We start from the raw sequence: 20,512 nt of genomic DNA, 5'->3' as shown, positions 1-20,512 counted from the left end.
GCAGAGTCTCGAATTGCATCCCTAGGTACGTAAGTTTCTGGGTCGGGGTCAGAGTGGACTTGGGCAGATTGACAAGCCACCCGAATTGAACAAGCGTGGCGAGAGTGAGCGAGACACTCCGCTGACAGTCTGCACTGGATGAAGCCTTGACTAGAAGGTCGTCCAGGTAAGGAATCACTGCCACCCCCTGGAGGTGCAGAACCGCAACCACTGCTGCCATGACCTTGGTGAATACTCGAGGGGCCGTGGCTAACCCGAAGGGGAGAGCCACGAATTGGAAATGTTCCTCTCCGATTGCAAAACGTAGCCAACGCTGGTGTGAAACTGCAATTGGCACATGCAAATAGGCATCTCTGATGTCGATGGATGCAAGAAAATCTCCTTGGGTCATTGAGGCAATGACTGATCGCAGAGATTCCATGCGAAAGTGCCGCACCTGAACATGCTTGTTGAGAAGCTTGAGATCCAGGATGGGCCGGAAGGAACTGTCCTTCTTGGGGACTAGGAAGAGATTTGAGTAGAAACCTCTGAACCGTTCCCGGGTGGGAACCGGTACAATTACTCCGTTGGCCTGCAAGGATGCCACGGCCTGAGAGAAGGCGGCAGCCTTGGAGCAGGGGGGAGTGGACAGAAAAAATCTGTTTGGCGGGCTGGAAGAGAATTCTATCCTGTAGCCGTGGGAGATGATATCCCGCACCCACTGATCGGAGACGTGTTGAAACCACACGTCGCCAAAGTGGGAGAGCCTGCCACCGACCAAGGACGTTGCTGGCGCGGCCAGATAGTCAAGAGGAGGCTGCCTTAGTGGCAGCGGCTCCTCCGTTCTTCTGAGGACGCGGCTTCGTGCGCCAGCTGGGTTTTCGATCCTTGGCTGAGTTAGTGGACGAGGCTGAGGGCTTAGAGGATGACCAGTTAGAGGAACGAAAGGAACGAAACCTCGACTGGTACCTGCCCTGGACAGGTTTCCTGGTTTTAGTTTGTGGCAAGGAAGTACTCATCCCGCCAGTAGCCTCCTTAATAATTTCATCCAGTTGTTCACCGAACAGCCGGGACCCAGCAAAAGGGAGCCCAGCAAGGTACTTCTTGGAAGAAGCGTCTGCTTTCCACTCTCGAAGCCACAAGATCCTGCGGATCGCGAGGGAATTAGCAGAAGCCACCGCCGTACGGTGAGAAGCCTCCAGAATGGCAGAGGATGAAAAAGCCGAAGCCTGGGAAGTTAAGGCAACCATTTCGGGCATAGAGTCCCTGGTGAGGGAATGCATCTCCGCCAGAGAAGCAGAGACTGCCTTAAGAGCCCACACTGCTGCAAAAGACGGGGAGAACGAGGCCCCTGCCGCTTCATAAACAGATTTGGCCAGAAGGTCAACCTGGCGGTCAGTGGAAAGAGTAAAGCCTTGCTCCTAGTGAGAGACATGCTGCTGAGGTGGAGGCTCTGCAGTAAAGAACACACTCCTTCAGAATGACCCCCAGAGAGTGTATAAGAAGTCCACAACCAGAGGTTGTGGCTTACCAGACCGTTTTGTGTGCCCTCCGGATTCCACAGCTTGGACCCCCAGACAGATTGCAGAGCTGCAGCAGCCAGCGCCGATCAGTGTGTGAACGCTGATAAAATGGCGCCGGAGTGAGGAGGGGGGGCGGGGTTTAGTCCAAGAGCGGGAACCGGAGGGCCAAGGAGAAATACAGGGGAGGGAAACATCTCCTCAGAGAGGAGTGTCCTCCCCTGTGCTGAACGGCCGGTGGGCGGCGCCGCACTGTCCCCCTGCATGACTGACATGCAGGGGCAGTGAAAACGAAAGTAGGCCGCAGCCGAAGCCGGGGCCTAAATTTTTCCATGCGGCCGACAAGCAGGCATCCTCGGCGCGGTTCTCAGGAAAAAACCAGAGAACCGGCCGGAAATTACAGCAAAGTTAAATAACACACTCTCCCCACAATAAATGTACAAGGGACCCCTCAATAACGTCTCAATACTTAGCTTATGAGACGCAGGGCCAGGTCCCTGAGGGATGAGCGCTCCGTCCGGCAGGGTCCTGAAAGGGCTGCGGATGGAGACCGGTCTCCTGCAAAGCAGTGAGAACCGTGATGGCTCCCACTTCAAGCCAGAGCCCGAGGGATGGTGAAGGAGCGCGGCATGTAAGGCTCCAGCCTTGTAAATCAACCTTAACAGCACCGCCGACACAGTGGGGTGACAAGGGACATGCCGGGAGTCCAGGCTTGGACCCGCTTTTCTTCCAATTCTTTAAAATCAAAAATGAAAAATGAAAAATCAAAAGAGAATGCATGTGTGTGTGACCTCCTGAACACAAAGCATTGAACTGGCTATATTTGGTTATCCACGGGGTGTATATGCTCGGAGGGAGGAGCTACACTTTTTAGTGTAGTACTTTGTGTGTCCTCCGGAGGCAGAAGCTATACACCCATGGTCTGGGTCTCCCATAAGGAACGATGAAGAAGAAGGGAATTTTGTTTACTTACCGTAAATTCCTTTTCTTCTAGCTCCAATTGGGAGACCCAGACAATTGGGTGTATAGCTATTGCCTCTGGAGGCCACACAAAGTATTACACTTAAAAGTGTAAGGCCCCTCCCCTTCTGGCTATACACCCCCAGTGGGATCACTGGCTCACCAGTTTTAGTGCCAAAGCAAGAAGGAGGAAAGCCAATAACTGGTTTAAAGACCAATTCAATCCGAGGAAACATCGGAGAACTGAACCATACCACATGAACAACATGTGTACCCGAAAAAACAGAAAAACCCAGAGAAAACAGGGCGGGTGCTGGGTCTCCCAATTGGAGCTAGAAGAAAAGGAATTTACGGTAAGTAAACAAAATTCCCTTCTTCTTTTTCGCTCCTAATTGGGAGACCCAGACAATTGGGACGTCCAAAAGCAGTCCCTGGGTGGGTAAAAGAATACCTCGTGATAGGGCCGTCAAACAGCCCTTTCCTACAGGTGGGCAATTGCCGCCTGAAGGACTTATCTACCTAGGCTGGCGTCTGCCGAAGCGTAGGTATGCACCTGAAAATGCTTGGTAAAAGTATGCAGACCCAATCAGGTAGGTGCCTGACACACCTGCTGAGCCGTAGCCTGGTGCCGTAATGTCCAGGATGCACCCACGGCTCTGGTAGAATGGGCCTTCGGCCTTGAGAGAACCAGAAGCCCAGTAGAACTGTAGGTTTCAAGAATTGGTTCCTCGATCCCCCGAGCCAGGGTGGATTTGGAAGCTTGCGACTGTTTACGCCGACCAGCGACAAGGACAAAGAGTGCATCCGGGTGGCGCAGGAGCGCCATGCGGGAAGTAGAACCTGAGTGCTCTCACCAGAACCAACAGATGCAAATCTTTCTGAAATTGATGGACTGGACGAGGACACAAAGAAGGTGAGGTGATATCCTGATTGATATGAAAGTGGGATACCACCTTAGGGAGAAATTCCGGAACCGGACGCAGAACTACCCTGTCCTGGTGAAGGACCAGGAAGGGAGTTTGTATGAGAGCGTTGCTAGCTCGGAAACTCTCCTAAGAGACGAGACCGTTACTAGAAGGCCACTTCCCGTGAAAAGCGGGAAGGGAGACATCCTTCAAAGGCTCGAAAGGCGGCATCTGGAGAGCAATTAGAACCTTGCTCAGATCTCAGGGCTCTAACGGCCGCTTGTACGGAGTGCTGAGAAGACAAACTCCCCGTAGGAACGTGCGTACCTGAGGAAGTCGTCGTTTCTGAAAAAATACAGATAGCGCTGAGACTTGTCCCTAAAGGGAACTGAGCGACAACCCATTTTCCCACCTAGATTGCAGGAAGGAAGGAAACATAGACGATGCAACCGGCCAGGGAGAAACACCCTGCGCCGAGCACCGAGATAAGAATATCTTCCACGTCCTGTGGTCAATCTTGGCGGACGTTGGTATGCTAGCCTGTCTCATGGTGGCAACCACGTCCTGAGGTAATCCTGACGACACTAGGTTCCAGGACTAAATGCCACACCTTCCGGTTGAGGGCCGTAGAATTCAAATGGAAGAATGGCCCTTGAGACAGCCAGTCTGATTGGTCTGGTAGTGCCCTCGGTTAGCCTACCGTGAGGCACCACAGAACCGAGTACCACAACATCCTCGGCCAATCTGTAGCGACGAGGATGGCGCGGCCGCAGTCGGTCTTGATCTAGCGCAGTACTCTGGGCAACAATGCCAGAGGTGGCACCTAAGGTAGCTGGAACTGCGACCAATGCTGAACTAAGGCGTTTGCCGCCAGAGCTCGATGATTGTGAAACCGTGCCATGAAGCTGGCACATTGTTGTTGTGCCGTGACGCCATTAGATCGACGTCCGGCCTCTGTCAGCGGCGCCAGATCTCCTGAAACCCGTCCGGGTGAGGAGACCATACTCTTTCGGCCACACCCCAGCGACTTAGGAAGTCAGCTTCCTAGTTTTCCACACCTGGGATGTGAATTGTGGATATGGTGGATGCCGTGTCTTCCACCCACATCAGAACCTGCCGGACTTCCTGGAAGGCTTGCCGGTTGCGCGTTCTTCCTTGGTGGTTGATGTATGCCACCGCTGTGGAGCTGTCCGACTGAAGTCGGATATGCTTGCTTTCCAGCTGCTGTTGGAAGGTTTGTAGGGCAAGATACACTGCTCTGTGTTCAAGAACATTGATCTGAAGGGTGGACTCTTGCTGAGTCCACGTACCCTGAGCGCTGTAGTGGAGAAAAACTGCTCCCCACCCTGATAGACTCGCGTCTGTCGTAACTATCGCCCAGGATGGGGATAGGAAGGACCTTCTTTTTGACCAAGAGGTGGGAAGAAGCCACCACCGTAGAGATTCCTTGGCCGCCTGAGAAAGAACGACGACTCTGTTGAGGGACGTCGACTCCTCGTCCCATTGGCGGAGAATGTCCCATTGTAGTGGACGCAGTAAAACTGCGCGAAAGGAACTGCCTCCATTGCTACCATCTTACGTAGGAAGTGCATGAGGCGTCTCAATGTGTGCGACTGGTTCTTAAAGAAGAGCTTGCAGCCCGTAGTGAATGCTGTTTGTCTAGCGGAAGCTTCACTATCGCTGAGAGAGTAAGAAACTCTATGCCTAGATATGTTATCGATAGGGTCGGGGTCGGATCTGACTTTAAAAAGTTGATGATCCACCCAAAACTCTAGAGAGTCTCCAGCGCAACGTTCGGGCAGTGTTGGCATGTTTCCTAAGAGAGTGCCTTGCAAGTAGATCGTCTAAATACGGGATCACAGAGTGACCCTGAGAGTGCAGGACTGTGACTACTGCTGCCCTGACCTTGGCGAAGACCAGTGGGACTGTCGCTAGCCGGAAGGTAGAGCTACGAACAGAAGGTGTTCGTCTCCTATAACGAAGCGTAGAAACGCTAGTGCTCTGGATCAATCGGCACGTGTGGATAAGCATCCTTGATGCCTAATGATGCTAGGAAATATCCTTGGGACCTTGAGGCGATGACATGGCGGAGGGATTCCATCCGGAACCGCCTGGTGTCCACGAGCTTGCTGAGCATTTTTAGATCCAGAACGGGACGGAACGGCCCGTTGTTATAGGTACCGCAAAGAATTTGGGGTAAAAACCGTGACCTTGTTCCTGAAGAGGAACGGGGGTCATCACTCTTTCTGCCTATAGAGTGCACCCTGTTTGCAGAAGAGCAGCGGCTCGGCCGGGAGGTGGAGAAATTCTGAAGAATCGAGTTGGAGGACGAGAAGTGAGCTCTATCCTGTACCCGTGAGACAGAATGTCTCACACCCAATGGTCATTGACCTATGGCAGCTAAATATCGCCAAGGCGGGAGAGCCTGCTACCGACCGAGGCCGCAAGTCATGAGGAAGCCGCCTTGGAAGCGGGTTTTCAGACTGTCGCTTTTTTGGGCGTGACTGAGCCCGCTAAGAATCTGAGCTCCTCTGATCCTTTTGAGTCCACATTGGACGAGGAAAAATGGGACCTGCCCGAGCCTCGAAAAGGCCGAAAACCCCGACTGCCTCTTGCTCTGTTGGGGTTTGTTGTGTCCGGGCTGAGGAAAGGATGAATCCTTACCCCTGGACTGTTTAATGGTTACATCCAACGCTCACCAAACAGTCGGTCAGCAGAAAAAGGCAACTGGTTAGGCAACCTTTTTTGGAAGCAGAATCTGCCTTCCATTCACTTAACGAGCAGACCAGGCTCTGCTTAAAAACACGGAGTAGCGGAGGCTACCGCCGCACGGTTCGCAGAGTCCAGGACAACCTGAATCGCGTAAGAAACAAATGCAGACATTTGAGAGGTTAAGGATGCCACCTGCGGCACAGATGTACGTGTAACCGTGTCAATCTGTGTAAGACAAGCTGAAATAGCTTGGAGTGCCCCAAGGGAGAGAATGCCGGAGCCAACGGTGCGCCGACAGCCTCATAGATGGCTTTCGACCAGAGATCCATCTGTCTGTCAGTGGCATCTTTGAGTGCAGTTCCATCTCCCACTGCAACTATGGATCTAGCTACAAGCCTGGAGATTGGAGGATGCCGCTTGGGACACTGGGTCCAGTCCTTGACCAAGTCAGGGGACAGGAATAACGTGTATCCTAAGCCGTTTGGAGAAGCGCATATCTGGATAAGCGTGGTGTTCCTGGACTGCCTCTCTGAAGGCAGAGTGGTCCAGAAAAATACGTGAAGCTGACTCCTCCACTGGAGGAGCTGTGAGAAATAACCCACATTCTATAGATGGACGCTATAAGATTATTTACTATGGCGTCACGATCAGGTGTATCCAGATTGAGAGCGGCCTCAGGATCAGAATCCTGAGCCGCTATTTCCGCCTCATTACACAGAGAGTCCTCTGGTAGGACCCTGATGAAACCGAGGCCGCTCATAGTGAGCCCGCTTAGGCTGTCTGGGACTGACGTCCGTGCAGAGCCGTGACTCTGGGATGCGTGTGACATTCCCGGAGCTGTTAGTTGTTCACACTGAGGGGGGCCATGGATCAATGATTCAACAGTGCCCATATTGTGAGAGACATGTCCGGACTGCTAGGCTTCTAGTATCATAGCCATAGTCTCAGAAAAACTGTCAGTAAATACTGCAGACACCGTCCTCATCCCCTGGCCATTAGTGCATACAATGGGAGTCTATGTAACCTGCCGGCCGTATAGCCGTACATGCTGTACCAGCTGCATAGAAAAACATGTGGTTCTGCACCTTTGCTTTACACAGAGAATATGCTGATAACTCCTCCGCATAATCCAGGAGGGTATATACAACGTGCGACCAAACAGTGCAATGTATATAGTACAAGCATATCTATAAGTGCACTTCTGCACTAGAGGGGTTAGCACCACAGGTGCTGCTTAACGCCTGTTGCAGCGATTGTGTGACTATCAGAATGCCAGGGTCTTCCACACTTGTCTCTGTATCGTACAGAAACTGACACTAATGGCTGCCGGCGTCCTTGTAGAGAAGGAAGCCGTGGGCGTGCCTGAGAAAGTGCGGGAATCCGGATTCACAGTGCACACAGTGAGAGGGGTGGAGTATGCAAAACATACTCCAGCTCTCAGCGCTGCTGTGCTATGCAGCGTCACGCCCCTACCCTGACTGTCAGGGCTGTGGGCGGTAACGAAGGGAGACTAGGCCCAGAAGCCGGGGACTGAGTTAACAGCGCGGCCGCCGTAAAAGCGCGGGCCGCGCTGAAGTCCCCGGCGCACCACAAGTGCCAGCCGCGCCGCAGTCCCAGCGGCCGGCGCGACCGATTCCTAGAAGTGGCCAGCGTCCCGCCCCTCTCCTGACTGGCAGGTCTGGGGGCGGGAACGAACGGAAGCAGGCCGCAAAAGCCGGGGACTCTAGTTATCAGCGCGGCCGCCGTAAAAGCGCAGGCCGCGCTGAAGTCCCCGGCGCACTACAAGTGCCAGCCGCGCCGCAGTCCCAGCGGCCGGCGCGACCAATTCCCATAAGTGAGCCTGTTTCAGCGAAGCTGAATGAGGCCATGGCACAGGCGCCGCAGCGCTGATGTCCCCCGGCGCACTACAACACCCAGCATGCTGCGGTGTGAGCGCCAAATGCACGGGGACACAGAGTACCTTGAGGAAGCAGGGCCATGTCCCTGATGTACTCCGCTCCATCCAGCATCTTCTCCAGGGGCTGTAGATGGAGCACGGTCTCAGTGCCTGGAGACCGGTAAATCCCACTTCACCCAGAGCCCTGTAAAAAGGGATGGGGAAGGAATCAGCATGTGGGCTCCTGCCGCCGTACCCGCAATGGGTACCTCAACCTTACAAACACCTCCGACATACAGTGGGGTGAGAAGGGAGCATGCTGGGAGCCCTTAGTATGGGCCCTCTTTTCTTCCATCCGACATAGTCAGCAGCTGCTGCTGACTAAAAAGTGGAGCTATGCGTGGATGTGTTGCCTCCTTCGCACAAAGCACAAAACTGGTGAGCCAGTGATCCCACTGGGGGTGTATAGCCAGAAGGGGAGGGGCCTTACACTTTTAAGTGTAATACTTTGTGTGGCCTCCAGAGGCAATAGCTATACACCCAATTGTCTGGGTCTCCCAATTAGGAGCGAAAAAGAAAATAAAGTTACGGCTCTCAGAAGAAGGGGAGCAAAAAAACAAACAAACCAAAACTGAAAGCGCCCGGGTGCTGAAGGGGTTTAAACAAGCAGGGAAATGTTTTACCTCACAAAAAGAATCCGCTATGATGCTGTGCTGTCTGTATTTTTTTTTTTGCGTCCTCCTCGGCCCAAGAGTACAATTGTTTTTGGGGTATTTTATTCACGGTGTTCACTATATGGTAAATCTGATGTCAGTGTGATGCCTCAGGTCGGTATGAGTTCGTCGGATAAGTGGCATACACCTGGGTTAGTCCCGCAGGGACTGGAGTAAAATGTATGGCATCGCAAATGCCATCGCTCATCCTGAATTTGACAAACTCTGATTGCCATGCGGTCTTGCCTTCTTTGTTAGAGCGAGGCAAACATGGTGTGAACACCAAAAGCCCCAACATTTGAGTACTGCATCCAGTTGTACCAAAATAGGGGTGTAAAAGCTTTGATGGTTTGCGCCCATTACTGTATGTCTGACAGATGTTTCGATGGATGCTACAACCATCAATCATCCATAGGTTCTCCAAAAAATTGTATACATGTTATTGAATGGCACACGATACTATTGAGTTGGTCTCATAGCAAATTGTATAAGTTATTGGAAATGCAAGAAAAGTTAAGGTGCTCCAGATACCTCCTTATCCTCCTCTGTCCGCACAGGATAGTCTTTAGCTTTGTGCAGCCACATTAAGGCCGTCTCCTTGTTCTTCAGCTTTAGAAACGTCTTCCCCAAGTAAAGAAGGTTTTTACTGTAGAAGTTTGGATCCACTACCGGAGATAATGAGAAGAAACATTCAGATAATCCATGTATACAATGGGATCGGGGTGATCGGCCATAAAGAGGGGGCTGCAAAGCAATTGTTTTCATATACAGCATATTTGCACAAAGAAAACCTAAACATCAGCACTATGTAATTTACCTTCTTCAGCCATTTCAAAATATACCAAAGCCTGAGGGAAAAGAAAAAACCAAAAGAACTATTAGCACAAGGCTCAGTGTATCCTGGAGCCACAGAATAACATTATATAGAGACTCTGATCCAGTATGAACGCAAGGTGCCAGTTTAAAGGTCTGTGCACGCATCTGACAGAATGGCCGAGTGCTGCGTCCCTTTACGGTTTACCAGGCACTGTGCCATAGTATAAATAGTGGATATGTCTAGTATAACAGATAAAGAGAGTTTTGCAGTGGCAATGCCATCCATCAATGTGCCTGGTAAACAGGAGTCAGACCGCCACTAATCTAATAATGATTGTCTTTCCCAAGCATAGGACACTATTGCGTCATCCTAAAATACCAAGGAGGAGAGCTGGATGGCCTTTTCCAATGGCCACGTATGGTGCCTGTGATGGAGTGTGGTGTTCTCTTCAGACCGGGTCTGTAGTTTGTGATAGCTCCATGAGGTCGATCAGCACACAATTTTGCAGATAAAATTGAGGAATTGCCTTTAGTCATACAGCCAATGACCTAGTATCTGACCACAGTAGGTTACTATGGCAGTAGTATTAGTGATGGTGGCGGTTTTATAGCAGTAACAAACTTATCCCTGGAAAAGCCAGTGTAATAATAATTATTCACTTATATAACACTACTAGCTGTAGTACCAGGCGTTGCCCGGGATAGTAACTGTCTCTCTGCCTCTCTCCAAGTCTCTGTCTGTGTGTCTATTTCCTTGTCTGTCTGTCTGTTTCTATCTGTGTCTGTCTGTCTGTATTTGTATCAGTCTGTCTTCATCTCTGTGTCTGTCTCTATGTGTGTGTCTCTCTCTCTATCAGTCTCCCCACCAACATCTTATTACCTCACACATAAGCTTATTATACTAAGTGTTTATTTTGTTCCTATAGCAACCACTGACAGTTGCTATTAATAGCTTGTAGCTCCCACCTCCATTCAGTTTAATGGAGGCAGGATTTTGGAGAGTAACTGTAAAGCGCGGGGTTAAATTTTCGTGTCAAACCAGTCTGACGTTCCTGGAGTCACATGAGGCGTCTGCAAAATTTTGTGATTGTAAATGCGACTGTGCGGATTCCTTTAGCGGACATGCACACACACTCAGCTTTATATATTAGATTAATTCCACATCACTTTACATACATCAGTAACACTATCTCCATTGGGACTCAATCTATATTGCCTATCTGTATGTCTTTAAAGTGTGGAAGGAAACCGGAGACCCTGGAGGAAACCCACAAAAACATAACATACATACACCTGTCCTTGACCGTGTGGTTAGAGGTTTATGTTGCACACGGATGTATCACATTTTTTTGTGGACCTTGTGATTTTTATTTTTCTTTGTGCTTAGATCACTATATTAAAAAAAACAAACAACTTGCACAAAGAAGAATCAGAAACAAGATCTAAAAGTAATAATCTTTATTAAGATTAAGATAAGGGCCCCCCTGACGAAGGCTTGCGCCGAAACGTGTGTAGGGGGGATCTGGCGCCATTCCAGCGGCGAGTTAAGTGATCTGAGGTCTACTTATTCCTTATCCAATTGTGCCACCTTTGTTTTTTCACCTGTCACGGGGTCTTAACCTTTTGACTTATAGGTCTAATTGACTGTGTACTGGGTGATATTCCTTGTAGGCTCCATGCATGTTATTACATTTCCTTGTATACCGGACACTTTCTCTCCGCTGCTCTGGTACGCCATCTTGTGCACTTTGTTATTACACCCCATTTTGCCTTTTAATATTTTCCTAATAAAGATTATTACTTTTATATCTGGTTTCTGATTCTTCTTTGTGCGAATTGGTTTTCTACAACTATTTGAATCAGTATATCCATTCTACTGTGACTAAAGGGTGGTGGTATAATCCCTCACTTTGAGTGACTACTTTGATTATCTCTCTTGGTCCGTTATTTTTTTGGCTGAAAATTTCTTTTAGATCACTATATTGTAGTTCTTTAACCCCTTCACGACCGCGGGCCGTAAAATTACGTCTCTGCGGTCATAACCTTACTGCCCGCGGTCTGCCGGCAGCATCATGCTGCGATCGGCACACATCTCAGCTGATTTTCACAGCTGAGATGTGTGCCTGGTAGGCACGAGCAGAATCGTTAGCTGCTCGTGCCGTTTAACCCCTTATATGGCGCTGTCAATGTGACAGCGCCATTATAAGCGCGATCGCGGTAAAATTTTACTTACCGCCCGATACCGGAAGTCACGTGACACGATCACGTGACTCCCGATAGTTGTCATGTGATAACTCCTGTACTACACCTGACTTGCTTTCACTTTCGCTGTGCCAGCGGCACAGCAAAAGAGAGCGTATCTGCTGTTTACAGCCTTGTAGCTGTGATCAGAAGATACTGCAGAGTGATCGGATTGCTGATTGCAATAGCCCCCTAGGGGGACTAGTAAAATAAAAAAAAATTTTAAAAAATTAAAAAAAAAAAAAAAAAACCTAAAAGTTCAAATCACCCCCCATTCGCCCCATTGAAAATTAAAGTGTTAAAAAAATAAAAAATACACACATTTGGTATCGCCGCGTTCAGAAACGCCCGATCAAAATATAAAATCAATCTGATCAGTATACGACGTAGCGGCAAAAAAATTCCAAACGCCAAAACGACTTTTTTGTCGCCACAACTTTTGCGCAAAATGCAATAACAGGCGATCAAAATGTAGCATCTGCGCAAAAATGGTACCGTTAAACGTCAGCTCGAGACGCAAAAAATAAGCAGTCACTGAGCCATAGATCCCAAAAAACGAGAACGCTACGGGTCACGGAATATGGCGTAAAACGTGCGCCACTTTTTTCGGACAAACTTCCGATTTATTTTTTTTTAACCCCTTATATAAAAGTAAACCTATACATGTTTGGTGTCTATCAACTCGCACTGCCCTGAGGCATCACACCCAACAGTGAATAAAATATCTCAAAAACCATAGTGTTATTGCACTTTTTTGCAATTTTTCTGCATTTGGAATTTTTTTGCCGTTTTCCAGTACACTATGGTAAAACTGAGGGTTTCATTTAAAAGTACAGCTCGTTCCGCAAAAAATGAGCCCTCACATGACCATATTGACTGAAAAATAAAAAAGTTACGACTCTGAAAAAAAGTGGCGAAAAAAAAACTGAAAGCGAAAAATTGGCCGGTCGTGAAGGGGTTAAAATCCATCAATCGATAAATATTAATTTAAAAGGTATATTTCTGTGACTTGAATACTTGCAGGCGGTCATAGCTCTGCCAAAAAAATTGAGACCACTGCAAAATTGTCAGTTTTTCTGATTTTTCCCTTTTATAGGTGTACGTACGTACGTATGTACGTATGTATGTATATATATATATTACACACAGTGTGTATATATAATATGCTTGAGGATGTTACCCTGCCAGGGTCCAGTAATTGTTCTTCACCGCTGCCCCAGTCACGTCAATAGTGCTGCAGCCAATTACTGAGTTCAATAGCGCTGACTAGGAGCAAGGAAGGGGATAAGTGGTTCCTCACCGGATTCCAACAGAATACCGATGTCTGCAACAAGTGGCTGGCTGGATACCATACATATGCAGTAATGAAAAACAAGAGAAAATTCCGGCACCAGGCGTCTCTTCATTAAAATCTTTAATATTTTATTTGCATGTCAAGAATAAAAAATTCATGAGGGAATGCAGCACCTAAACTCTCGACGCGTTTCGAACAAAGTCCTATGATTAGTATCTTTGAAACGTGTCAGTTGTTTAGGGGCTACGTCCATACATTAATATTTTATTTGCATGTCAAGAATAAAAATTTCAAGATTTTAATGAAGAGACACCTGCTGCCGGAATTTTCTCAACAGCACTGCTTGTGCAGATGTGACGCCCTGGGCAAGCCAGGGGTCACAGGTAATTACACCACCACACCCTACACCCCGGTTAGGCACATCAAAGCTAGACCCAGAAACCCTTGTTGCCTTCCTCCAGGGGCTGATGTTCACACCAGGGGGTGGGCCAGGCGGTTGGTCCCGCCCACCGAGGAGTTCAGTCCTGGAGGCGGGAAAAGCAGGCAGATCAGTTTTAGGAAGAGAAGAGTTAGGGTATGTGCGCACGTTGCTTATTACCTGCTTTTTACCTGCTTTTTTGCTGCTTTTTCTTCTGCATTGTTTAATGCCAAAATGGATGTGTTCTTCTATTCAAGCAAAGTCTATGGGAATTTGGGTTTCTTGTTCACACTATGTTGTTCAAAATGCTGCCTTTTTGTGGCAGAACTTTGGTCAAAAACTCAGCTTTGCAGTGCAAAACCCAAATGGCAAAAACAATTGACATGTTGCTTCTTTGAAAAGCTGAGTTTTTGACCAAAGTTCTGCCTCAAAAAGGCAGCATTTTGAACAACATAGTGTGAACAAGAAACCCAAATTCCCATAGACTTTGCTTGAATAGAAGAACACATCCATTTTGGCATTAAACAGCGCAGAAGAAAAAGCAGCAAAAAAGCAGGTAAAAAGCAGGTAAAAAGCAACGTGCGCACATACCCTTAAGCTAGGGAAGTGAAGGAGTGAGGAGCAAGAGTGAGGAGCGAAGTGGTAAAAGAGTAACTGACTGCGTCCAGGTGTGTGCCCCGGGCGAGACAGCAAGGTTAGCAGACGGCGGTGACAGTCTGCAGGAGTGGCCTATCTGAGTTGCCGTAAGGACCGTGGACGGGCGGTGGCCCGGAGGTACCGGACCGGTACACGAAGAGAAGTCAGCACCATTGGCAGGGGCCTTTCGGACCCCGGCAAGGCTTGGAGTCGCCGTACAATTTGCCAAATCCGTCAGTGAAGGGGACCTCCTGGGTTTCCAAACAACTAAGTCCCGATTGAAGGCAACCGTCCAACCGTGTGAGAGGGACACCGCCACCGCCAAGGCATCAGTTCCTCAGAGCCAGCGCCTGCGGGCAAAGTGGGGCGCCTCCGGCCCATATCCAAGCCGGGGAGCGGGTTACCGGTGGGAACCCATTGGAACCAACGGCAGTACTTAGGTGCAGGGAGAGGACAGTCACCGCTAACCTACCGGGGAAAAGCATCCGCAGCCGTCCGGGGGACCAGTCTTTCCAGCCGAGTGTTTTACCGTGAACTGTGTCATCGTCTCAGGCTGAGTGAGTACACCCGTGCCGTGCGGCACAGCGCTGCCCCCGCGTCCCTGCACCTCGCCAGGCCCTGCAACTATCCCTACCCCATCACCGGGCCCCGGGACAACCAACCCCCTACCCACGGAGGGGAGAACTAACAACTCGGCTGCTCACTGTTACAACTCCCGGGATCCCCGTCCAGAGCAGCGGTGGTGTCAACCCTATCACCACAACCGTGGGTGGCGTCACGGACAATCACCCCCTTTTCACTCACGGGCGAGGAGCGCCGCTTGAGGCCTCGGGATCTGGCCCACCGCTCGAGGCCTCGGGATCTGGCCCACCACTCGAGCCACCACAGAGGGTAGCGGCCAGACCCGAGCAGAGGGAGAGCGCGACACAGACGACAAAAGCCAATGAGCTCACCGACCGACAGCAATGACATTGATGTGATGACAGCCGTGCCAACAAACAGAAGTCCGGTGCTGGACCCCAGCAGGTTAAAGCCCCCGTCACATTTAACGACTTACCAGCGATCCTGAAAACGATGCCAGCTGGTAGCTCGCTCGTGAGATGTCACAGTCAGACCTTACCAATTGGTAATTGGTAAGCGTCAAACCCAGCGATGCGTCCTGCCCAGCAGGACATCACCTTTGAAGAAAATGGTCCGGACTCTTCGGCAATGACTAGCGATCTCACAGCAGGGGCCTGATCGCTGGTAGGTGTCACACATAACGAGATCGTTGGCAAGATCATTACTGCCTCACAGAAATTGATGCAGCAACGATCTAGTTAGCGATCTCGTTGTGTGTGACGGGGCCTTAAGTAATACCCAGGTTTGTTTGGTTAGATAATGTTCTCAGCTTATAGAACTCCTTTATGAGGAAAAGGTGAGAGGTTCAAAATAAAGGAGCCTTTTGTTAATTTTCAGCAATGGCGGAGGAGGGCATGTTGGGTGTGAGTGCAGGGGATGCTTGTTAATCCCAGTCTGGCTCTGTGTGTATCTCTGAATATAAAGTCTGTAATGTTACCTCGTCATATGTTACAGATGGTGGAGCGGCAAATAAAGCTGCAGCTATTTTTTTCTGGTACCAGGGCAACTCTGCAAACATGTTGCACCTGAAAGATACAAGTCCTTTAATTCAGCAGATAAGATTGAGGGGCAAAAATGTGGCTGCAGATCACACACTCACACAAAGACTTGAATTACCAACTTTCAGATAGAAGAGAGAACATTTTTTTAACCTACCAAAGGCCAATAAGGTGAATGGTGGTGGCATCCTTTGGGTTCAGCTCTATGGCTCTCTATAATGATAAAGTTGGAGTCAGATGTCTATAACGACACAATATAATGTGTAAGCCCACTCCGCAAAAGTTGTTCATTATCATAAAACATCCAATGACAGGTTTGGGTTTTCCAAAATGTTCCTCTGTAGTAAATGGTGCTGTAAAATACAATGAACTGATTACCTCCCTCCATAAATATACCCTGAACAGCCATGGGGATTAGGGTCAAAGACATCTGGGAAGTGAACTTTATGTAGTTCCACAGTATCCACGGCCACTTTACAGATCTCTTCTTGACCCTAGCTGTTGGTCTTGTACTTGGACCCTCTGCTACATATTCTTTCATTGTGTACTATACCTGGAAGTGGTCCCGGATAATGTAGGCATTTCCAATTTTCACTTTGACACCTTCGTAATCTCCCACTTCACTAAGACATATGGCGTACCACTGGAAAGAAAATGCTATACATAAGACAAAGGTATCAGGTTCCTTTTTTTCCTAATAGAGAATAGTTTATTAATTTGTAATGTACAGGGGACGCAGGGACGGAGAAGCCACAGCAGGTACCTATTGTGTACAGTAACGGCAGCATGGCGCGGGGTTCATTATGAGTACACTGACATCCTTGTAGGGTTTGTGCGCTTTGGCTGATACAGGTGGGTTCTGAATTTGGGACCCCGCTCTTAAATGACCCCCATAGAAAACTTGATGAACTGTTTCCTTAGCCGACCTCTTTCGATGTAGGTAACATATATACACACACACACACACACACACACACACACACATATACATACATACATACATACATACATACACACATACATACATACACACACACACACACACACACACACTCTACCTTATGCGCTGGTGAGCAGGACTCATTTATTTCCAAGGCTTTTTTGGCAAGATCTCGAGATTCATACACCAATTGCTTCTTGTCATTGGGGGCCGTTTTGCTGAGTTGAGCCATATCTCTCGTAGCCCGGGAAAGTCTCCAGAGAATTTCAGCATCATTACTGGATAAGACACAGAAACCTGGGATTAGGGCTGTGTTTAGATACAGGTGTAGAGATATGGGGTCAGAAACCTTAGGCACTTTAGTTGTTGAGAAACTACAACTCTCAGCATTATGACGGCCACCAGCTGTCAGGCCATGTTGAGAGTTGTGTCATAACAGGTGGAGCACGCCTAGTTACTGATCTGCAATGTAGTATATCCCTGATCAGTATAGCACATTCAATTATTCACACTTAAAGGGAATCTATCAGCACAGAATGACTGCTCAAAGCAAGTACAGGCTCATGGGGCATCATGGTGGGGTCAATAATTTAAGTACACCTTCCCATTTATCTCCATTCTCTCCAGTTCTTTGACAGCTCTGGCTTCATAGAGCCAGAGAAGGCTGCAGATAGGTGTTTGTCCTCCCCCTAATGCACCAAACGTCTGCACTTGGTTTGAACAGTCATTCTCTGCCGACAGTCTCTAACCCCTTGACCCCCGGGCGTTTTTCCATTTTTTCTTTCCCCTTTCTCCCAAGAGCCGTAACTTCTTTATTTTTCCATCAATCTTCCCATATAAGGGCTTGTTTTTTGCGGGACGAGTTGTAATTTTAAATGAAACCATAAGTTTTACCATATAGTGTACTGGAGAACAGCAAAACAAATTCAAGTGTGGAAAAACTGCAAACAAAAGTGCGATCACACAATAGTTTTTGGGATATTTTATTCACAGTGTTCACTATATGGTAAAACTGATGTGTTGCTGTTATGCCTGAGGTCGGTGCGAGTTTGTAGACACCAATAATGTATTTACTTGCATCTAAGGGGTTAAAAGAATTCACAAGTTTGTCCAAAAAAAAAAAAAAAAGTATTTTCCGAAACCCGTTAACGTTCTTATTTTTCTGGATTTATGGCTCAGTGATTTGCTTATTTTTTGCGTTTTCAGCTGACGTTTAACTGCACCACTTTTGCATTTTGCGGCGACCAAAAAAACGTAATTTTGGCTATTGGAATCTTTTTGCCACTAAGCAGTTTACCGATCAGATTAATTTAATTTTATATTTTGATTGGGCATTTCTGAACACGGCGATACCAAATGTGTATATTTTTTAATTTTTTTAACCCTTTAATTTTTCAATGGGGCAAATGGGGGGTAATTTCAACTTAGTGTAAAAACAAAAAAAAAAATCCGCTATCTGATCGCTCTTCCATTTCTCCAGATCACAGCTACACAGCTGAGATCTGCAGATATGGTGCTTTACTCTCAAACACTGCCCTCTGCTGGCATTGAGAGAAAGTGACTCATGATAGCTACAGGCGTCATCACATGACCCTGTGTTACCATGGCAACCACCGGAAGTCATGTGATCACGTCACGTGACTTCCGATGGGGGTGGGTAAGTCATCATTATGGCTGTGCGCATAAACATCTCGCTCCAGATTTTGTGGAACGCGATTCCACTCGCGACTAGCTGGCACACATGTCAGCTGCTGAAATCAACTGATGTGTGCGGATCGCTGCAGACTGCCCACGGCAGGCCGCGGGCATTAACCTCACACGTTCCATGACGTACCCAGTACGTCATGTGTTGTAAAGGGGTTAATGTAATCATATATAACTGAAGGGGAGAAAACATTTAATTTACAAATAGACTCTTCACAGAAAGCTCCATTGCCAACTGTTGGAAGTAATAATCCTAAAAGTCAATATTAACTCTTTAAAAAGGGCTTTGGCAGCTGACTCTGGATATACTGCTAAATCAGAAACATGCTTTGGGGTGTTTGTCCCCTCATCAGTGCAAAGCAGGAGAACTACTTTAGCTAGGTGAGAGGCGAAAGTTTCTCCATGCAGAAAGTTCCAAGATGGCATACATAGTTTCTTCACAGAGGTTGAAGAAGAGTTTATCTGCATATTTTATTTTCCAGGGGAGTATTTGAAATCATTTCCCGATGTATCATCACATTGCAGTTGAGATACACTACATGTGCAGTATTTCATTGGTCCCCTGGTAGTTGCTGCATGAAGCCCTGCCAATAATATTCACAATCATAAATCTCGCCTGGTGAAACGCTGTGCCCGTATTACCTGTCCCGGTACTGGCTCAGAAATTCATATAACTTCTCAGTCTCTCCACTTCCATAAAGATAATCCGCTTGTTCCTTCACATCTTCAACTTAAACACAAAAGTAATCAGATCAATGTCCCGAGTCCTCGCTATAAGTGAGGTTATTTGCTACATGGACTGTGCAGGTATAACAGTATGAAAGGTTTTTTAGACCGGTGCATTTAGTAAAAACTTGTGGGTTCCCCTTGAAAAGCTGAAGATAACGTCCCAAAAGGGAGGTGGGAGAAGGTGACTTTTTATCTGAGCATAGTAGTATTTGTACGGAGTGGAAGGGGGGTGAAAGGCTGCACTACTCTCCTCTACCAGTTGTGCCAGTGGCACAATAACAGTACACGTTTGTATAAGGGACGGGAATCTGTTTCAGGCCACTGCCGCCATCCTATGCTGTCCTTCTACATGGAACCTAGGATAAGCATGGTCGTCAACCATGGAACCTAGGATAAGTAGGGAATCAACCGTAGAGAAAGGAAAACTCTTTGGTGCTGCAGATATACTCTGTGTCAGTACCGAAAGAAATGTATTACCCAGGATGTAATGAGTTCAAGCTGGATTATGATGGAATAAGATAAAGGAGACGCGTTTCAGGCCCTAAGGTAGGCAAAGTGCCAAAACATGTTGCCTCCCCCTCAATATAATTCAGTTTGTACATCATATATCCTAGGTAATACATCTTTCCCAGGGCTGATGACAAACATGGACTATAACACTGCAGTGCTGAAGACGTTTCCTATCTCCACAGTCTATTCGTCATTTTTTGGCTGAAACAGGCAGGGTTTACATTACACGATTTTGGCTTTAAACAACTGCCAATCGGGTAGATGCTCGAAGATTGATTGTCGTTTGGTCAAACTTATTCTCATTCTATGAGAAGACATTTTTTTCTTGGCAGCACACGTCCTGTTTACACAAGGCTATGAGATGCTAAGAACAATTATTTGTCAGCAAACATTTTGCTTTTTCATCGGATGATTGAAAGCCTGTTTACACTGCACGATAATCGGGCGGTATCATGGCACAATAATGGTCCAAGTACACAGATTGTTCCAATTATCCTTTTTAAGGGAATAAATGGATGTTGTACAGAGAGATAATGGATAAATATGGGTGTTTTATAATCTTTTTTTTTAATCCATCATATACCCCTTTTTTAAAGGCACTAAGCAAGCATTTGGCCTTTTTTTTTTCTTCCCTGCTAGAGTGGCACGGTGGCTCAGTGGTTAGCACTGCAGTCTTGCAGCGCTGGGGTCCTGGGTTCAAATCCCACCAAGGACACCATCTGCATGGAGTTTGTATGTTCTCCCTGTGTTTGCGTGGGTTTCCTCCCACACTCCACAGACATACAGATAGGGACTCTAGATTGTGAGCCCCAATGGTGACAGTGTTGCCAATGTATGCAAAGCGCTGTGGAAGTAATAAAATTATTATTATGTTGTACAGAGATAATGCATAAATATGGGTGTTTTTAAAAAAAAAATCCCTCATATACCTTTTTTAAGG

General features: G+C 47.7%; 1 protein-coding gene across 2 annotated transcripts in view; it reads right to left on the bottom strand.

The window, feature by feature from the left end:
• Positions 1-20,512, bottom strand: part of RMDN1 (regulator of microtubule dynamics 1) — a 48,148-nt gene that overhangs the window by 11,528 nt on the left and 16,108 nt on the right. For both annotated transcript variants that reach the window (XM_075353116.1, XM_075353117.1), the window contains exons 3-9: positions 18,976-19,063; positions 16,748-16,907; positions 16,243-16,332; positions 15,847-15,902; positions 15,629-15,716; positions 9,483-9,513; positions 9,197-9,330 (exon numbers count right to left, since the gene is read on the bottom strand). In XM_075353116.1, coding sequence (XP_075209231.1) covers positions 9,197-9,330; positions 9,483-9,513; positions 15,629-15,716; positions 15,847-15,902; positions 16,243-16,332; positions 16,748-16,907; positions 18,976-19,063 — 647 coding nt within the window. The remainder of the gene's footprint in view (positions 1-9,196; positions 9,331-9,482; positions 9,514-15,628; positions 15,717-15,846; positions 15,903-16,242; positions 16,333-16,747; positions 16,908-18,975; positions 19,064-20,512) is intronic.

Source organism: Anomaloglossus baeobatrachus, chromosome 6 (genome assembly GCF_048569485.1).
Source record: "Anomaloglossus baeobatrachus isolate aAnoBae1 chromosome 6, aAnoBae1.hap1, whole genome shotgun sequence".
In the NCBI taxonomy this organism is placed as follows: Eukaryota; Metazoa; Chordata; class Amphibia; order Anura; family Aromobatidae; genus Anomaloglossus; species Anomaloglossus baeobatrachus.
This window is presented reverse-complemented; position numbering and strand designations above follow the sequence as displayed.